Source organism: Alligator mississippiensis, chromosome 5 (assembly GCF_030867095.1).
Source record: "Alligator mississippiensis isolate rAllMis1 chromosome 5, rAllMis1, whole genome shotgun sequence".
Classification (NCBI taxonomy): domain Eukaryota; kingdom Metazoa; phylum Chordata; order Crocodylia; family Alligatoridae; genus Alligator; species Alligator mississippiensis.
This window is the reverse complement of record NC_081828.1, coordinates 172,658,052-172,676,802: the sequence shown is the minus strand read 5'-3', so window position 1 is coordinate 172,676,802 and position 18,751 is coordinate 172,658,052. Positions and strand designations below refer to the sequence as shown.

Sequence of the window (18,751 nt, the reverse complement as noted above, 5' to 3'; positions counted from 1 at the left end):
AATCTAAATTGTGTAATCTAGACTTACTGTGAGGTATTTGCATTATCTCCTGAAATAGCTGGTCACACTGATCTGAAGATATACTCAGGGGCCAGCTTCTTCACAAGGTCCTTGAGGAGACCAGTGAGGCAAAATTCAACACAAACCATCTGTATGTACTAGCTGGTACATGCCTCTCTCTTAGCCCTCACGATAGGTACGTTTGGCCAGGTCTCCATCTTATCTACTTGGGGTTGTACTTTCTCATTTCTTACTATAGAAGGCCACCAGGTTGGTCTGACAGGACCTGCCTCTAATGAACCCATGTTGGTTGCCCCTAAGCATAACCTCCCCTGCTGGCCCCTCGTGGACATGCACCGCAATAATTTTCTCAAAAAGCTTACCCAGGATCGAGGTAAGACTAACTGGCCTATAGTTCCCTGGGTCCTCCTTCTTCCCTTTTTTGAAAATGGGAACCACATTGGCCCTTTTCCAGTCCTCTGGCACCATACCAGAGCACCACGAGTGCTCGTAAAGCCATGCCAGGGGTCCCACGATGACCTCTGCTAATTCCCTCAGCACTATGGGAGGTCGTCAGGACCAGCTGATTTAAATACGTAAGATTATCACACTCAGGTGTGGTAATATTAAATCAGGTGTAAAAATGACTGATAGTGAAGCACTGGATGTACTATCAAGAATCTCAAGAAGACTAGATTTTGTATTATGAAACTGAAAAGAGATATACATATAACTATAATGACTATCGGACTAATGACACAATACATTTTGACTATTTTGACTATTTTTTGCCTAGTCTGTTTTTTTTTTAAAACTTTATATATAATTTAGGAAATTAGTATGCATAAATTTGTTATATTTATTTTTACTTTGATCTTAAAGTAAATAGTATAGTGCTAGCTGCCTAGCATATTAGTAAAGCATCTAGGTTCTCCTTAACTGGAGAAAAATGTGTTGTGTTATATGTGATTAGGTGCCATAACATTTGCATCTCTGTTTCAAAATCCTGGATCTGCCAGTGGATCTGCCTAGGTGGAGGATCAGCCTTACTTCCAGGCTGATCCTCCACCTAGGCAGTCATTGGGACTTTTCCCTTTGCCTACAAGAGGAGCTGGATCAAGACCTTTTATGCCAAAAACAAGGCTCTGCCTGAGAGGAGGTTAAAACACTGTTTAAAAAATCAGCACAGAAAAGGGACAAAACTGAGTGTGCTCAAGGCTGCTATTCTTAGCCTGCCCCTTTCAGAGACCAAATAGGTAGTTTGTCCTAACAACAGGGGCCTGTCTTCATGGAAACATAAGTTCTTTGGGGTTCTGTTTCATGTAACTCAACACAGGGCACCACAACAGTTACAGATTTATTCATTTTTCACCTGTTTTTCTCAGGAAATGCCAAATACTAGCTGTGGAATGGACTGCTTTTCCTTTTATTATTTGTTTGAATGCTGCATTTCCAGCATGGATACTGATGAACTGGGGTGGTGGATGGGTCATTTTCAACCTGGATGGATGTGGGCAGTGGGGTCCCCCAGGTCTTAGTCCTCGGACCCGCGCTGTTCAACACCTTCATCAGTGACTTGGACGAGGGGGTAAAAAGCACCCTATTCAAATTTGCTGATGACACTAACATGTGGGGAGAAGTGGGCACGCTAGAAAGGAGGAATAGGCTGCAATTGGACCTAGACAGGTTACAGGGGTGGGCAGATGAGAACAGGATGCGTTTCAACACTGACAAGTGCAAGGTGCTGCACCTGGAGAGGAAGAACCAGCATCATACCTACAGGCTGGGGAACTCCCTTCTTGTCAGTGCAGAGGCAGAAAAGGATCTTGGAATCGTTATTGATGCCAAAATGAACATGGGCAGCCAATGTGGGGACGTGGTCAGGAAGGCCAGCCGCACCTTATCATGCATCCACAGATGCATCTCGAGCAGGTCCAAGGAGGTGATCCTCCCCCTCTATGCGACACTGGTCAGGCTGCAGTTGGAGTACTGCATCCAGTTCTGGGCACCGCACTTCAGGAGAGATGTGGACAGCATTGAGAGGGTTCAGAGAAGGGCCACCCACGTGATCAGGGGGCAGCAGGGCAGGCCCTATGAGGAGAGGCTAAGGGACCTGAACCTGTTCAGCCTCCACAAGAGAAGGCCCGTTACAAACTAGTTAGAGGGGACCAGCAGGTATTGGGGGAGTCCCTCTTCCCCCGAGCACTACCAGGAGTAATTAGAAATAATGGTCATAAGCTGGCAGAGGGTAGATTCAGACTAGACATCAGGAGGCGATACTTCACTGTCAGGGCGGCTAGGATCTGGAACCAACTTCCAAGAGAAGTGGTGCTGGCTCCTACCCTGGGGGTCTTTAGGAGGAGGTTAAATGAACACCTCTCTGGGGTCGTTTGACCCCAGTACTTCTTCCTGCCATGGCAGGGGGTCGGACTTGATGATCTGCTCAGGTCCCTTCTGACTCTGCCAACTATTAAACTATCCAAACTATTCAACCTCCTGTTTAGCTACCTTGCACTTTGCTTGGGCAGCTTCCAAATTGGCTTCTTATAAAGACTCTTAAAATTTTAAACTCTTAAAGTAATGGGTGGATTGGTCCTAACCATGACATTTCCAAAACAGGCCGCAGAAAGGTGAGATATGAAACATGGTCTACCAACTTCAAGAAGTGGCTGTGACACATGTAAACCAGAGGGATTTATGACAAGGCGAAACATCCATTTTATCACAGAAATTGCCAATAGACCATGTCAAATCTGAGAATGTGATATATTATCCATCCAATAGACCTTCCCCCTGTTACAATGAGATGGTTCCCTCTGGTTTTGGCACTGGGACTCCTGGATTATATAAGGGAACTATTGATCCCCAGTCTTAGCATCTCTCTAACATCCTTAGGCCTTTTGAAGAATTCTTTCAAGGTCTTGATAGGATTTCTGAGAGGGCTTGATCTCTGCTTCAGAACTCATCTGTTGTCACAAGAGAGGTCTGTCCTGGCACCAAAGAGAATACATCCTTGTAGTTTTCAAGAAATTACCCTTTTGCTCTAGTGAACATAAAGTGAGCCCCCACCAAACTAGGGAACCTGGCCTGCCTACTCATATTGTTTTTGGTCCTTCTACAAATGCATAAGACGTAAGGAGGAGGTATGTTTTTAGTAGTCTCTTTCCTCTGTTAGTATCTTTATAGGGACAGCAGAATCTGTGTGTGTGTGTTTATAAACACACACAAACATGTATAATATACATGTCTATATATATGTATATAAACACAAAGAAATATACATGCATGGATATATATACATATGTGTCTATGTATGTTTTAATGTATAAGTGTTGGCACTGGATTTATGACCCAGATACCTTGTTGTGGGTGGACCCAGACCCTCAGGCCAACCACGACCTCTCCACTCAACAATAGGTGAATTTTATTGATACACAGTGATAGCAGATAAAAATAATGCAAACAATTGTATATCTACCAGTCTCAGAGTTGTCATCAGAGGGATGTCTGGCCAGTACGCGAGCTTTACTCTGAGGTTCTCTCTTGAATATCAGATGTCAGCAGCCTGAAGGTCAGAGGCTGAGGCCCACCCCTCCCCCAGTAGGGTGGGTGAGACAGGCTGGTGTTTTGCCCTCTGTCCATGGTAGCCTTGGTTTCCCCTCTCAGGGACCCTTTGCTGCTCTGAAATCCCTCCTTTAGTATCTTTTTCCTTCTGTGATGACTCTTTATCTGTGGGCATTGCTGATTGGTCTCTCTGCGGTTGGCATACTGTGTACTGTCAGCATATTCCTTTGTTTCACAAACCCATCACATGCACACATCTTAATTTGGTACTTTCCGGGTCTTCTTCTAATTTGGTTTGTTCCCCACAACCAGAAATCCCAAGCGCTCTGCAGCTGCTCACTGGGACCCTGCCAACACAGCCGAGTCCCTTATCTCATGTTATGGAACAGTCTGGTACATGCCTTCAATTTCCTAGCCTGTTTGTCTGCTTGCTGCTTGCTTGTATCAGACACAGTGAGCCTTGAAGGCACAAACAGGCTTAAATTAATTAACCCTTACTATTGTCCTGGACCATTGTTTTAATGCATATCTACTTTACTTACAAGCCAGTCCCCAAAAGCAAACTTCTAAATACCATTTTCTAGCCATCATAAGTAGCCCTAAAGTTCTGAAGTATCACCATACCAATATTCTTTTTCCTCATGAATATTAGCAGACACCCTAGGGAATGTGTGTGGCAGTCACTTTCAAGTCTTTACATCTGACCTAGAAAGCGAAGAATATTTTTCAATGTTTGCCAGTTACAGAGTCAGAATATTCTATATTAATTAGAATAATTTGCAAGCCTTTTAGTGTGTGAGCCTGAGGCATCATTAAGGATTTTCATGCTTTCATTCCTGAAGGAGAGTTCAGTCCTCCATTTCTTTGATTATTTTTCTCATTAGTAAGATTCTCCATGCTGTAAACTGGAAGGGAAAGTAAGGTTGCCCAGGATACTTTATAAAATGTCTTAGAAATCTGAGTACCGGTAGCATCCAGTATAATAATATAAAGTATTAAGTGCACTTAACCCATCTAATTATCAATGCATCTGCACTTTATTCAGCTCAAAATGTTTAGCAACAAAAAACAGACGATAATTTATATCATGGAAATAAATCACTTTTTACTAAAATAAAACAGGGCACAAGAAATTGCAACCCATTTTAATTAAACCATGGTGATATTGCACCTTTTAAAATGGATGCAACTTCTGTGTGTGGGCAAATTTTATTTTTCTGCTACTGTATAGCCAAAGGACCAAGAAACCCCTCAGTGTTAATTACATGCTTATTCTGATGATAATTAGAACTTGTCAGGAATTTTCCCACAAAATATTTTCTCACAAAATTATTTTAGTTTTGAGAAACTAAAGGTTCCATCTTCTAAGACTCCTGATTTGGAATTCGTTTGCTTTCTTTTTTTTAAACTAATGTAAAAACATAAGATTTTAACATTTCAGAATTGAACGTGAATTTTTTTCACTTCAAAGTGGCTTTTTGTCAATATTTTAGTTCATTTATACAAAAATAGTTTCAAAACGTTAAAAGATGAAATGAAATGTTTCTATTGATCCAATCCATTCTTTTCAAATTATCTGTTTATGAAAATGGTCAAGATTTTGACCCTTTTCCCCATTTCAGGATGGGAAAATTAAAAACCTTAAAAACTTGCAGAATGAACTCATTTATTTTCCATCTACAGTAAAAAAAAAAAAGTGTGAGATCCTGCTTACTTCACACAAAAAGTCTCTTTCCTGCAAAAGTGATAATAATGGGTGCACCTGCATGTGAAATCAGTGTGATACGATAAACTCCAGCACAGTTGGTCCTGGGGAAAACTGCTTCCAGGCACAACCTCTACACTTGTGTCCTGGACTACAGCACTTTGTGCTGGGGTGGAACAGCACTGGGCTGGCAGGGAGCCTGGGGGTCAGCCCTGGGCTCTCGGTGGCAGCATCGGGCAGCAGAGAGGCTGGCTGGGGCATGAGGGTACTAACGTGCCTGGTAGGCAGCAGGCAGCCCCCACACTTTAGCACCTTCATGCCCCAGCCAGCCTCTGTCACTGTACTATCCTACAGAGGAGTTAATTAATTTACTGCACCCTTTTACCAGTGCATGTGTAGACTGTGGTGCTTTCCTGTGGAGTTAATTAGATCTACCCACATGTCTATGGCATCTAAGAATGACCAAGAAAAAGGGCTCTCATTGTTAAAGCAAGACAATGGTGATCTTGAACAAGATCCCTAATTTTTAATAGCAACAATTCAGTCAAACCTGCTCTGAAAAATTTCCTGACTTGTAACATTCAGTTCTGTAAACTGGAGATTTGTCAATTTCTTATTTAGTTTAATAATGCCTGCCTGCAGCAGACACCAATGTGAATATTAACTGTTTTACCCTCCTTGAAGGCTCTGGTGTATTCTTTTCTTTCTGTGTTGTAATGTCTAGTTAAAATACCAGTATTATATGCTTTTACAAGACCTTACCAAAGGCCATTGAAATTAATAGGAAACCTGATTGAACTAATGGGCTATGCTAGGATACCTCACTATCCATTCAAGGGTGCTATGAAATATTAGCACTTCTAGGTTTGCAAGCATGATCTACACCATAAAGAGGTTTCACATAGGAATCCATAGTGTCAAAATTGTTCTGACCTGTAGTGGTCTTTCTGAGTTCTTGGCAACAGAAGAATTGCTCCATTATTTCTCTGTAATCAAAAAAAGAGTAAAAGCTAAAAGCTGGCATTTTCTGAGGGTGCTTCAAGCCTGTTAAGGGGTGCCTCAGGTCTTAAAAGGTTGAGAACCACTGCCCTAACATGTCCATAGCAATATACTGTTACAGTGGGGAAGACAAAGGCCAACATAGATTCCTTCAATACTTTGGCATAACTATGACTTCTTTTTATTTTTGTGATTGTGATATTCTAAGCTCTCTTTTCTCATGTAAATTATTCTTGGGATTGGAACGTAATTTTTAAATTTGAAGGATTGTTAGATGTATGAAGAAACAGTTTAAGCCCCTTTTGAGACTTTAAACTGGGGTGGGCAAAATATGGCCTGTGGGCCAGATCCAAGAGGCAGCTGTATGAAGGACAGCCCAGGCCATGGTGCATACAGCTGGTCCCACTGTCCCTGGGTATGTAGCAGGGCTAGGGTGGTGCAGTGGCCACACTTGTTTCCCAGCAGCCCCTGCAGCAGTGGCTCCTTCCACTGCCTGTATCACCACAGCTGTTAGACCTGGCCCCACTACCCAGGCATCCTGGCTCGTCTAGCCCACACCCACTACAAGCAGCACTGGATGGAGTGGGTTGGTGGGGTCTCCACAGAGTGCCGAATAGAAGGGAAGAATCACTTCCTGTGACTTCTTTACTTTTCTATTTTTCCCCTCCTTCATCTGATGAAATAAAGAAAACTACTCTCATTATATAAGGACTGTTCAACTGGCAGTCCACAAGCTACATGTAGTCCCTGGGGGGATGGGGGGGCTTAACCATAGATTCATAGATTCATAGATGTTAGGGTCAGAAGGGACCTCAATAGATCATCGAGTCCGACCCCCTGCATAAGCAGGAAAGAGTGCTGGGTCTAGATGACCCCAGCTAGATACTCATCTAACCTCCTCTTGAAGACCCCCAGGGTAGGGGAGAGCACCACCTCCCTTGGGAGCCCGTTCCAGACCCTGGCCACTCTAACTGTGAAGAGGTTCCTCCTAATGTCCAATCTAAATCTGCTGTCTGCTAGCTTGTGGCTATTATTTCTTGTAACCCCCGGGGGTGCCTTGGTGAATAAATACTCACCAATTTCCTTCTGTGCCCCCATGATGAACTTATAGGCAGCCACAAGGTCTCCTCTCAACCTTCTCTTGCGGAGGCTGAAAAGGTCCAGTTTCTCTAGTCTTTCCTTGTAGCGCTTGGTCTGCAGGCCCTTAACCATACGAGTGGCCCTTCTCTGGACCCTCTCCAGGTTATCCTCATCCTTCTTGAAGTGTGGCGCCCAGAATTGCACGCAGTACTCCAACTGCGGTCTGACCAGTGCCCGATAGAGGGGAAGTATCACCTCCTTGGACCTATTCGTCATGCATCTGCTGATGCATGATAAAGTGCCATTGGCTTTTTTGATGGCTTTGTCACACTGCCGACTCATGTTCATCTAAGTGTCCACTAGGACTCCAAGATCCCTTTCCACTTCCATGCCACCCAGCAGGTCATTCCCTAGGCTGTAGGTGTGCTGGACATTTTTCCTCCCTAGGTGCAGCACTTTGCATGGCATCTGGGCTCCTGGTTTTGGTGCTTTCCCCCCTGTCACTCTCTTCCTGCTGCTGCAAGGGTCTCTGTTCTCTCCCTCCTTCCTACAGTTTCTGTTTCCTACCACCACTGCTCCTTGGGGTTGGGTATGATGATGTGGCATGGCCCACAAGGCAGAGAAAGCTTGCTTGGAGGGGACATGTGGCCTCTGTGCAGTCAGAAACTGGACAGCCCTGATAGAAATGAAACAGACTGAGCCAACTTAATTATAGACTTACATCAGTGGAACTCTTTGGGATGCATATTAATAAGGAATTTGGTCCAATATGTCTACATTTTTTAAACCATGCTGGAAGAATTTGTTGCAATCTGATTTCCCAGATTAAATGCAACCTTCAACAAAGCTTTGATTTAACAGGCATGGAAAAATATATACAAGTACACTAAATACTATTGTCTCCATGATTTTTGTGAGTATTCTCTTTTAACTCTAATTCATTTTTAAGCATATGCTGTTTTGACTGAGTCTGTTGTTAATGGCCAACAAGCTCCTGAGAGGTAGTGCTGGTCTCTCAGAGAGGTCACTTGCTCTTTTTATTGGACATCAGGGTGTTGGTCTGTTTGGAAGGGGAATTGTAATCCTAACTACATGGCTGTGCTCCAGCTTCCTTGCCAAATTCGCTGTTCACTCATACATCATGGCCTTTTAATCACACTATTATCACCCATACTCCATATACAGAGACTCACAGTGATATATATGAATATTCTATTTAAACTAATATAAATAAACCTCTTATTCAGTCACACAAAATGCTTCCTAAATACTGATTCTCAATACAAATAGCAGAAGGGCAGGCATTTTCCCTTGGAAAGGAATGGCAAAGTAGAACTGGCCTCCAAGCAGAGCACAGATGGTATCAAATGATGATCAAAGATAGCCCACCAATTGTGACAAAATGTATTTCTAAAGGCTGAATTTTGCTCTTCTATTCTGGTCATGTATGAATTGTTTTAGTAGACACATTGTTTTTAAAGTTAGGAAAACATACAAAAAAAGATCATTACAAAGAAAAACCCTTCAAGTTACAAAAGTTCATAATTAATGGAAGCAAGCAGAATAAGAACAAAAAATATTTCAAGCATCTGGAATATCATTTTCAAATGATAATTTTCTATTATATCAATAAAAAATTAAAATAGAAATTTAGAGAAATTAATAAACACATAAAAGAAATAAAGCTATTCCAGAGCTCCAAGAAATAAAATATTTATAGCAAGATCAGTAAGTTAGCTCAAGCATAATTTTGTCTCAGGAGCTTTCAAATCTAAAATAAATTTATCCACTTATTAAACTGTATATTTGGTTTATAAAGAGCCAAAGGAGATAATTTAGGCAGCCATATTTACTGTCATAATAAAAAAAGATAATTCAGTCACACTCATTAAAAGTATTATTTTCCTTTGGTCTTCAAAATACATTCAATTCTTCCTCAGTTATTTCTTATATTGATTTGATTTTTCAGTGAAGGCACCTAATTCACAGATACACAATTCTCCAGAATAAGCATGAGTCTGAACCTTGTAGAAATTGTGATCTGCACCTGAACTTCGGGACATTTACCCAGGTTTACTTGAGACCAGTAAGAAAAACTGTGTTCTTCCATGCAATAGATTTTTTACTAATTCATCATTTTGCCAGTTCCATTTGAAGTGCCCCCCCTTCCAACCCTCCCCCCAAAAACAAAAACAAACCCAAACCCCAACAAACAAAACCAAACACCCAAACTCCAGGGACTCTTCAAATATTCCAGGAAGTAGTTATCTTGTCAGCTGACATCCAGTATTTGCTCTGCTGGCATGGAAATCAGAAGATGTATATGAGATGCACGTGCCCTTGATGCTAACAGTACTAAACTAGGAAGGTAAGGGTATCCAGAGACACAAGGGCAGAAGTGTCTCTGGGTATGGTCTTGGCAGTGTTGGCTATGATAAGTGTTCAACATGTGCAGCCCTCCTCCATTTCTTGTCCCTTGTCTCCGGTGTTTGCATTTAGCATGTTACCATCTTAAGCATTATAGGCTAGATCTATGAAAAACTCAATGCAAACTTTCCTATTTAACCAGGACCAGCTCCTCTGTACTATTTGTAACTTGAGGAAGAAATCATTATTACACTTGCAAGTGGTCATGTCACTTCATTACATACTACTGGTACTTTTGGGAAAGCGAAAGCTATGTTTGGGGATAGATGTCAGGATTGATGGTGTTTCATTAATGAAATGTGAATATCACACTGCAACTGTTCCATTGGGCTCACTGCACTGTCAGGGTGACCATTTGCTGGGAAAGCAGAACAGCTTTTGCACTAGGGACAGAAATTTCATGTAAACCAGTATAAGTGATTGGAAACTGGTTCAAATCTGTAACGTAATAGAAGTTCAGTGCACATAAACAACTTTCAAAATGGCTGAAACTTGTATACGATAAACCTGGATGGATGTAGTATCAGATTTAACTGATTTAGGTTAAATTGGTTTATTGCCCCAGATTCCCCCAGATTCAAGTTAACTCACAGTCCCCCGGCATCCCAGGATGCTTTGCACCTTCCCTGACCCCTGCAAGCCCCCATCGCAGGGTGGGCAGGCTGGTGTTGGGTCAAGCTGTCTGCTCCAGTTGAGCAAGGAGGTGTGTTCTAGCGCCCCCAGCTTCTGGCCTGGGCCACCACAGGCATGTGGCTGCATTTCTGGAATCAAAAGTGAATGTCTGTTCACTTGCTTACCAGTTCAATCTATGCAATTTAGGCTGACCTGAAAAGATTGAATGGATTCAGCCTTAGGCTTTTTGACTGTCTGTACTTGGCATTGGTGACAGGAAGTGGTGTTTTCCTTCAGTTCTGCTTGAAGGTGCGATTTGCAATGTGATGGGGTTATTGTCTGCCCTTCTATATGCCACTTTGCAAAGCAGGCTTTTCCAATGTCTTTTTTGAGAGCATTGACTTTTAGACCTTGATGCTAATGACTGGGGGAAGGAGAGAATCTGAACAGAACACATAATTAAGTATCAGCAGTAGAAGAAACAATTTGATTTTCGCTCTAGAGAAGCACAGTTATGAGTATTCTCATGTCCCATGGTGGTTCAGCTGAAAAGTAGGGGACTGGATTATTAGTATTTGACTGTACCAATTATATGTATTTATAAATACCATTCAGTATTACAGTACTATTGCCATTATAGTTTGATTTACATTTTATTAATATCTTTAATATTACGGATTTCTTTGCAGATTTCTTCTTATATTGTTGTTAGGGCCTGGTCCTAAACTCACAAGCTTGATTGAGAGATTTTCATTGATTTTAATGGAGTTTGCATCAGGGGCTTCAGACTCAAGTACTGCTCTTTTATGTTTAGAGCTTTCTATAATGTTTCAAATCAGGACTATATGTGAGGAAAATATTTTTTTAGGAAATAAGTTTCAATAATACTTGATAACACAATGGGATCTGTAATTTCTTGCAATAACAGCACAACATTGGCTACTACTCTCTTCATGCTGTTCTCACATCCTTTATTAATTATGAAGTTGTGTTTAGTAATTTTCCTACAATCTTCTAGTAGCAGCTCTGAAACAAGGAGTCCCAGATGTCATGGTCAAGTTGCTAGGAATAGTAAGAAGGAGAACAATATACAGTGAGCCAGCCTACTTTGACTGTTTGGTAAAAGTGATATCCATTCAGTCCTGGAGTCTTTTTTCAGGTTATTCCATTATAGTGGTGAAAGGAAGAGAATCAGGGTTATGTTTTCACTTGTAAGTCAGCATTGAAGAGTGCTGCTCTGAATTTCACATATGTAGACTGCAGGGAAAAAGGTAGAGTAGTCTTTGTCAAGACTTTGTCTTGTTTGATAAATATAAAATATTAAGATATGGAATTTTAAGTGTTGATGGACCAGTTCAGTTTAGTATAATAGAGCAGGTAATAGTCAGACTTCTTCTATAAAACTGTAGTCCATGGGCAGTAATTTTTCTTTAACTTCATGCTACATCTTGTTTAAAAGAAGGTGAAGAATTCATTTTTGATAATTGGTACACTGTTTTTATCCTGTGAAAAACCAAAGGCAGCAGCTGTTTAGAAAACATGTAGCAGGGAGACGGATAGCAAGGCTGTTTGTCAATAACAGCTATGAAACAACTGACCTGGGGCACCTCTGCACTTTCTGAATGGCCGGCGTGGTATGATGTGACTACATTCGGACTCTGTTCCTTCTCCTGTGCTGAAACTTAGGGAGTTTCCATTTGTGTTTGATTCACACATGAAATAATTAGGGGGTTCAAGGCTCAAACGTAATGTATCTTAGAAGAATTTGACAGATCTGCAGGAAACCCTAATTTTCTATGAAAGCTTAACTTTTCCATGCCAGCTTTAGTTCTCACCAAGTCCCTTCTGTCTCTCCCTTGTCTGTCTGTCTACCTGTATTCATACTAAGACCATTAGAACCTCTGGTCAGAACTCCTGTCAGAATTTCACCGAGTTGCTCCTGTATTGTATCCAATAACTTAATTCCCCTGGAATTTGCCTTTGCAGTGAGGGGTCAATACACCATGCAAAGCTAAAAGCAATAAATTAACCCTGATTTTCACCACTGAATTCCCACTTCTTGGTCACATGCCTGCCATAGGCATCCATTGGGATCCACTCACATCATGGAAGAGGAGAACGATCCTGAATCCAAATATTACCATCAATATACATCATAATTAGAATAATTTTACACAAAGTAACCCTTCCATTTTAGTTTCCAACTTTTCAGTACCCTTTAAGAGAGCATATACTAAAGAGCTTATTCTGACTTCATTTTGGGGGTTTTAAAATATAAATAAGATTAAATAAACTAAATACCATTTTCCTATTAACTTACATATAGAATGCCATTTGTGATTGAATTTGGTGCAAAAAATGCCTTGAATACGAAGATTTTTACATAGTTTTACTTCGAAGTCATTAGCAGGATGCTCATTGATAGTTGCATAGGTCCTCTGAGTAGATCAAATGTCACAGCAGAAGCATAAATTTCCCCTATGTTGTGCCAAGAAAGCTCTGCAAACACCAATCAAGTCAAGTTGGTAAAATCTGTACTGCGATCCTTCCCTCCCCATAACTTTGGGCAAATAGAAGAGTCAAGGCTAAGTTAAGGTTCTAGCTAGGGAGAAATCGTTTCCCGCCCCTTTCTTATGAAAAACACCTTGGAAAAGTAAATCAGGCACTAGTGTGGTCCCTTGTTGCTAGGCTGGTCACTGATCCTATAGATCAGGGGGTATTCACAATCTCCCTTTTCAGTTACTCAAGGTAGATCTGGCTTACTGCTAACATTCATTAGATGGCTAAAAGAATTCTCACAGGGCATAGCTAAAGGATGTTAGGATTGTAACATAGGTTTATATCTTTTGTAGCTTGAATCTAGCTAATTTACATAGCAGTGAATGTGGCAGCACAGACTTCAATACAAACTGTACAAGCCCAGCTCATGTACTCTGGTTGCCATCCTGTATTGAAGCCTTGACTACTATCATTACCTGAGCTAGATAGATTAAAGTTGTTATGGGTAGGCACACTCAGGCTATAATCACCCCTTCATTTTTGTTAGTAAAAATGCTGATAGTGGAAGAATCAGTCAAGGGCAATTCCAGATTTAAGCTTCTTTGGAATACTGCAACATTTTATTATCATTTTGGCAGTATGCCCAGGCTCCAGCTCAAGCACTTAAACTCTGCCTCCCTTGAAATGGTGGTCTGCAGAGCCATCTCCACATACGTTATTATATGCTGTCAAATAGGTCATCTCAGTTAGGGAGCCCCCCAAAGAATCAGCTTGCTGACCATCCCTCAAACCTACACAAAATGATTTGGTCACAATAGAGGGAGGTCTGCTGGAGTAAAGGCTGGGACTTCTCTATCCAAACTAGCAGAAGTTTCCCTGTCTAAGTAATGTGGCATGTTGTTACATATTAGACATTTTTATTATCTATTGCAGTGGGGACCAACTTTTTTTGGTAGGTGTGCCACAGATTAGATCTCCACCCTCCTCAAATTCTGACCCCTTCCCCTGCCCAACCTCATACTCCCTTTTCTGCTCCTTGCCCTATCTGCTGCTCTGCTTTCCATTTCTCGCTCTATCTGCTGATGAACAGCCTGTACCCTCCCTGATCTGCTTGTGCCACAAGTTGGCCGCCCTGGGTCTAGAGGCCCCAGTTTCAATGTGTCTGAATATCATCTGCCCATAAAAGATTCAATTTTAGAACTAAGTGTAAAATTGAAGAAAATAGAATCTCCATGATCAAAATAAACAGTTTGGGGTAGAAAGTGAGAGCTGAACACTCTTTGGAACTGAACAGAGGCCTTAAATCTGATTTCATTTGGGTCAGCAAATGGCTATTCAATGGCAACAATTCACAATCATTTCTTTCATGGGCTGGATTTTAAAGATCTATATCCCTTGAACAGTGCTGCAGGCTCTTGTTTAATTATATCTAATGGACTTCTCCCTAATGGGATATTGTTTACCCCTGGGGAAATCTGAAAGGTTTTGAAAGTGAAAGGATGTGGGATGTGGGGTGGGGAAGAATGGCTGCTTCAAACAAACTATATATATTTTTCTGCCAAGTGTTTGGAATACCTGGATCTGCAAAGATAAGGAGCCCCAGGATAGCCATAAGAAACTGGCACTTACACAGCAAACCACGCACTACATATTGCTGACCTTGGCAGCATTATAGGGGTCACTTCCACACAGATGGCTTTTCTAAAGCAATCCCTGTAGTGCATTAGGCACTGACACTTTCTTTCCTAGCATTAGCCACTCAGCTGTTTAGTAGGTTGCAATATAGTGCAGGACCAAATTTCACTCTTCACTAATTTATTGATTCCATTTTGCCCTTTGTATATCGTTACAGTTTAGGGATCCAATACCCTTTTGTACATGCAAGCATCAAGGAAAATATCTTCTTGTATAAGTAAAAAGAAAATCTTTGGGCAACACTTCCCGATTCACCTGACTGAAGTTACACATATCCCACACAGTACGTGAGAATGAATGTCCTTGAAGCCCACTGGAATGTCTTGTCATTACACCATTCATCATCATCATCATTATAATAAGTGTATAGACTCAAGATCAATCATCTTTTATTTTAACACGACAGAGTGCAGTGCATGGCTTTGCTCTGATCCCCAGAGAATAGTCTGACATTGGTACTGTAGTGCGTGAATTTATCAGGTTATAGCAAGTAGTCGCATATTAAAGGTTTCAGGTAGTTTTACCCCTAATTCTTGATAATTTGACAATTTGTAATGATTTTGCTTTGGAGGCTGCTATTCTGTAATTGGTCTCATGTAAATTCTGTAATGGATGATAGGATTTATAATAATATGGTAAAATTACATTTTTTGTACATGCTTCAAATCTGCATTCAGATAATATGAGTTGCATCAAAAAAGCAGGGAAGCTCACAAATGTTGGGGAACCATGGTGGAGGGACATGAGATGAGTTGTCTGTTTCTGTGAAGGATATGGATATGGGCTTTGCTTGTTTATGGTAAGGGAGGCAATGCAGATACTCATACTTAAATCATGAGTAATGAGAATTAGGAAGCCTGGATTTTAATCCCGATTCTGCCACAGGCACTGACAATTCACTTGGACCTACATTTTTTTCAGATGGTCCCCAGCTGAGAAGCCAAAAATCAGGAAGCGCTGAATTAGCCGCCAGTCGCTGTAGCATGTGCTGAGTCCCAGGGATGACTGTGATGCCCCTTGGTGGCCTCTCATCCGCTGCTCTGCCCTCACTTGAAAAGCTTGCTCCCCTTCACTTTACCTGCCACACCTTATAGTTATTAGATCCTTGGAAAGGGAGGTTACCCCAAGGATCCCTGATCCCATGCTGCTGTTCAGGTGCCAGTACTCAGTGCCTTAAGAGCTTTTTACATGGCTTTTACATGGCTCCAGTTACCACACCAGTGGTCTCCAAGCTTTTTAGGTTGGAGAAGACTTTTGGAATTTAAAAGGAACTGAAGATCCCAACCCCCCCTTCCCAGCAGCATGTCTGTGGGGAGAGGAGGGGAAAGGACCTGGGGAGGGGGGCAGGGCAGATTAAGGCCCCAGACCTAGCCCCACTTCCTCCCTTACTGCTGGGGCTTTGAACTCCCCCCCCCCCCCAGTGGCAGTGAGGGAAGGGCAAGCCCTGCACAACTGGGGCAGGGCAGGGGACAGAGCCATGAGTGGCTCATCCAGGGATGGGGGGGGCACGCAGTGTGGGAGGGTATGGGGGGGTGTGCCCCTGGATCTGCCTGCAAGGTGGGGAGGGCTGCAGGCTGGGGCCAGGGCTGTGCCAGGCTCTTCCCAGCCAGGCTACGCTCAGGCCAGGTGGTGGCAGTGGTGGCACTAGGAGCAGGGCCACTGTGGGGGGGGGGGCAGGGCAGGGCAGGGCAGGGCAGGGCAGGGGCAGGAAGGCCTCAGCTGCCACTGAGCACAATGCAGGACAGGTCCAGCAGGAACACCATGGCACAACCTTCCAGCTTGCAGCCACAGCCCACCCTGCCCTGCACGGGGTTCCCCCCCACCATGTCCTCAGGGGGTGGAAGGGGAAAGGGGAGGGGAAGGCTGTGCCGGGCTGTTCCTGCTGGCCCTGGCCTGTGCTGCGCTCAGCGGCAATGGTGAGAGTGGGGGGACTACGGCCCTCCCCTGTGGCCCCACTCCCAGTGCTGCTGCTGCTGCCGTAGCCGCTCAGCCTGAGTGCAGCCCGGCCAGTAACAGCCTAGTGCTGCCCTGGCCCCAGCCTGCCCTGCTCCATGGGTAAATCTGGGGACATGCACCCCCCCCATGCCCTCCCAGGCTGTGTGCCCACCCGCCTCCATGCCCCTGGCCCTCTCTGCATGCCATTCTGGGCTGGACTTTGGGCCCCAGCCCTGCTGCAAGTGCCCCCCAGACCTCCACCCCCTTCCTCCCCCACCAGCTGACCTGCTGAGCTTGGGGTAGGAGTCACACATGTGCATGCACAGACACACTCAACCCTGGCAGCCTAGGATTGACTTCAAGAGGCTCCAGGATACACCAGTCGATCCCAATCAACTACTTGGTGACCACTGCCTTACACCACATCCATGCCTCACAGATGCCATCAATTAGCACACTCCTAGGCTATACTGGGACCCCGTATCCACCCCTGCTGGGACTTGCAGTCCCTGTGCCATCACCCTTCCAGGCCCCCTCCTGGGCTCAGGCCACTATCTACACCTGGGCACTCTATCCATTCTTGCTACTTCTGGGTACCTTGTTCCTCCTAGGCACTGGACCCTCCTGATTCCCTCCAGAAACCAGACGTTCTTGGTTCCCATCCTCACTCTGTTGCCAAGCTCTGGCCCTGCTCCCAGGCCTGTTGAGACCACCACCCCTTCTCTTAATCTCTAAACCACCAGACCTACCTCAACTCTAAGGCTGCCTTCTCTTAACCTCTTTGAGTGCAGAGGCTCCTTCCATGTCAGCAACCAGGGTGAGACTGCCTGCCCCAGCTCTGGCTCTGGGCTTATATCCTGGCTAAACCCCACCTCTTCCTGGTCAGGTGCTTCCGTGCCTGCTGACTTCAGCTTATTCCAGAGCTTTCTCCCTTCTTAATGTAACACGTGCACCCTATGCCTGTTACATTGGATTTATTAGGGTTTCCAAAGTATTAATATTCTCACATGGAAAGTTTTATTGCAAGGCAAAGAACATCATCTGCAGCTAAGACTGAAATGCTGTAGTGTTCACAAATTCTTTGATAAAAAATGTAGACAGTGCTTGCATCGAGATCAAAATCCAGTTGAATGCAAATAGCTGCAAAAAAATCTGGATGAATTCTTACACAGTGAGAGCAATAATTGTTTATTTCCTAATCACTACAAAGAATGACTACATCAGACTCATGATATAGGATGTCATTAAATATTTGATTTTTTTTATAGAATGACTTCATGTCAGTTTCAAAAGACATACAGGCTTATATTCTTCATTAAGATTTCACAGGGAGCACTCTATCATATTATATATTCCATGATCATAACCTATAATAAATGACACTTGCAAATTTAACAGGTTACTGTGAGTTTGCAAGGTATAGTTAGTGAATCTACATATTGTTGAGTGAACTAAATCATACATGTTATTAAGCAAAATTTGGATTAAAAAAGCAATTCCCAGACTGAAAGTCTCTGTCTTTGTTCACTAGTGGATTGTATTCCACTGCTACTTAGTTTTAATAAATCACCCACTCTTGTTGTAGGCAAGCATCACACCTTGTTTGACTTACCTGTGGCTCTCTGGTGCCCTTTGAGGCGTGTTTTGTGTATGTACCATATACAGCATGTAATTAATTAAATGGGGTTTTTTTTCATCCTTTCAGTTAATTGTGTGTTCTTTCTTTTCCTTTGTGCTGCACGGCTGATAACCAACTTAGGACCCTGCAATGGGACACAGACCCCTCAGTGCTGCAGCTCCAGTCTGACTCTGAACTTGGGTATATGTCAGCCCTTTTGTTATTTGTTTTACTATTTGTTTGCAGGAGTTATGTTAAAAATGCTTCCCATTAAGCTGGTTTTGTGAGAGTTGTTTTGCTTTGGCAGCAGCATTTGTGTGACAAAACAGTAAAACAACCCCCCAAAACTAAATAAAGCCCACGCAAAGACAACCTGCTATTTCTGTCGCTTGAAAAAAAAATAATAACCATTTCATTCCAGATGAAATGTTATTATAGTTAGTGCACTTTAATGGAAAATATAACATGCATGTAAAATTATCCTAATGTCTTGTTTGTATTCATTGATTCAGATTTTTATTTCTGCATTTTGCTGGCAAAGTGCTCTTTCTCCCACCTACTGTCTTTACCATAGTTAAGGTGTTTTCCTTAAGAATAATTGTCATCCTTTTCTTCTA

At 42.8% G+C, this 18,751-nt stretch overlaps 1 protein-coding gene across 4 annotated transcripts in view; it reads left to right on the top strand.

Moving 5' to 3' along the window:
* DYNC1I1 (dynein cytoplasmic 1 intermediate chain 1) overlaps positions 1 to 18,751 on the top strand; it is a 318,366-nt gene that overhangs the window by 63,044 nt on the left and 236,571 nt on the right. For 3 of the 4 annotated variants that reach the window (XM_059728979.1, XM_059728978.1, XM_014603047.3), the window contains one exon: positions 18,276 to 18,335. The exons of the other annotated variant lie outside the window; for it this stretch is intronic. In XM_059728979.1, coding sequence (XP_059584962.1) covers positions 18,276 to 18,335 — 60 coding nt within the window. The remainder of the gene's footprint in view (positions 1 to 18,275; positions 18,336 to 18,751) is intronic. 4 annotated transcript variants of the gene reach the window in all.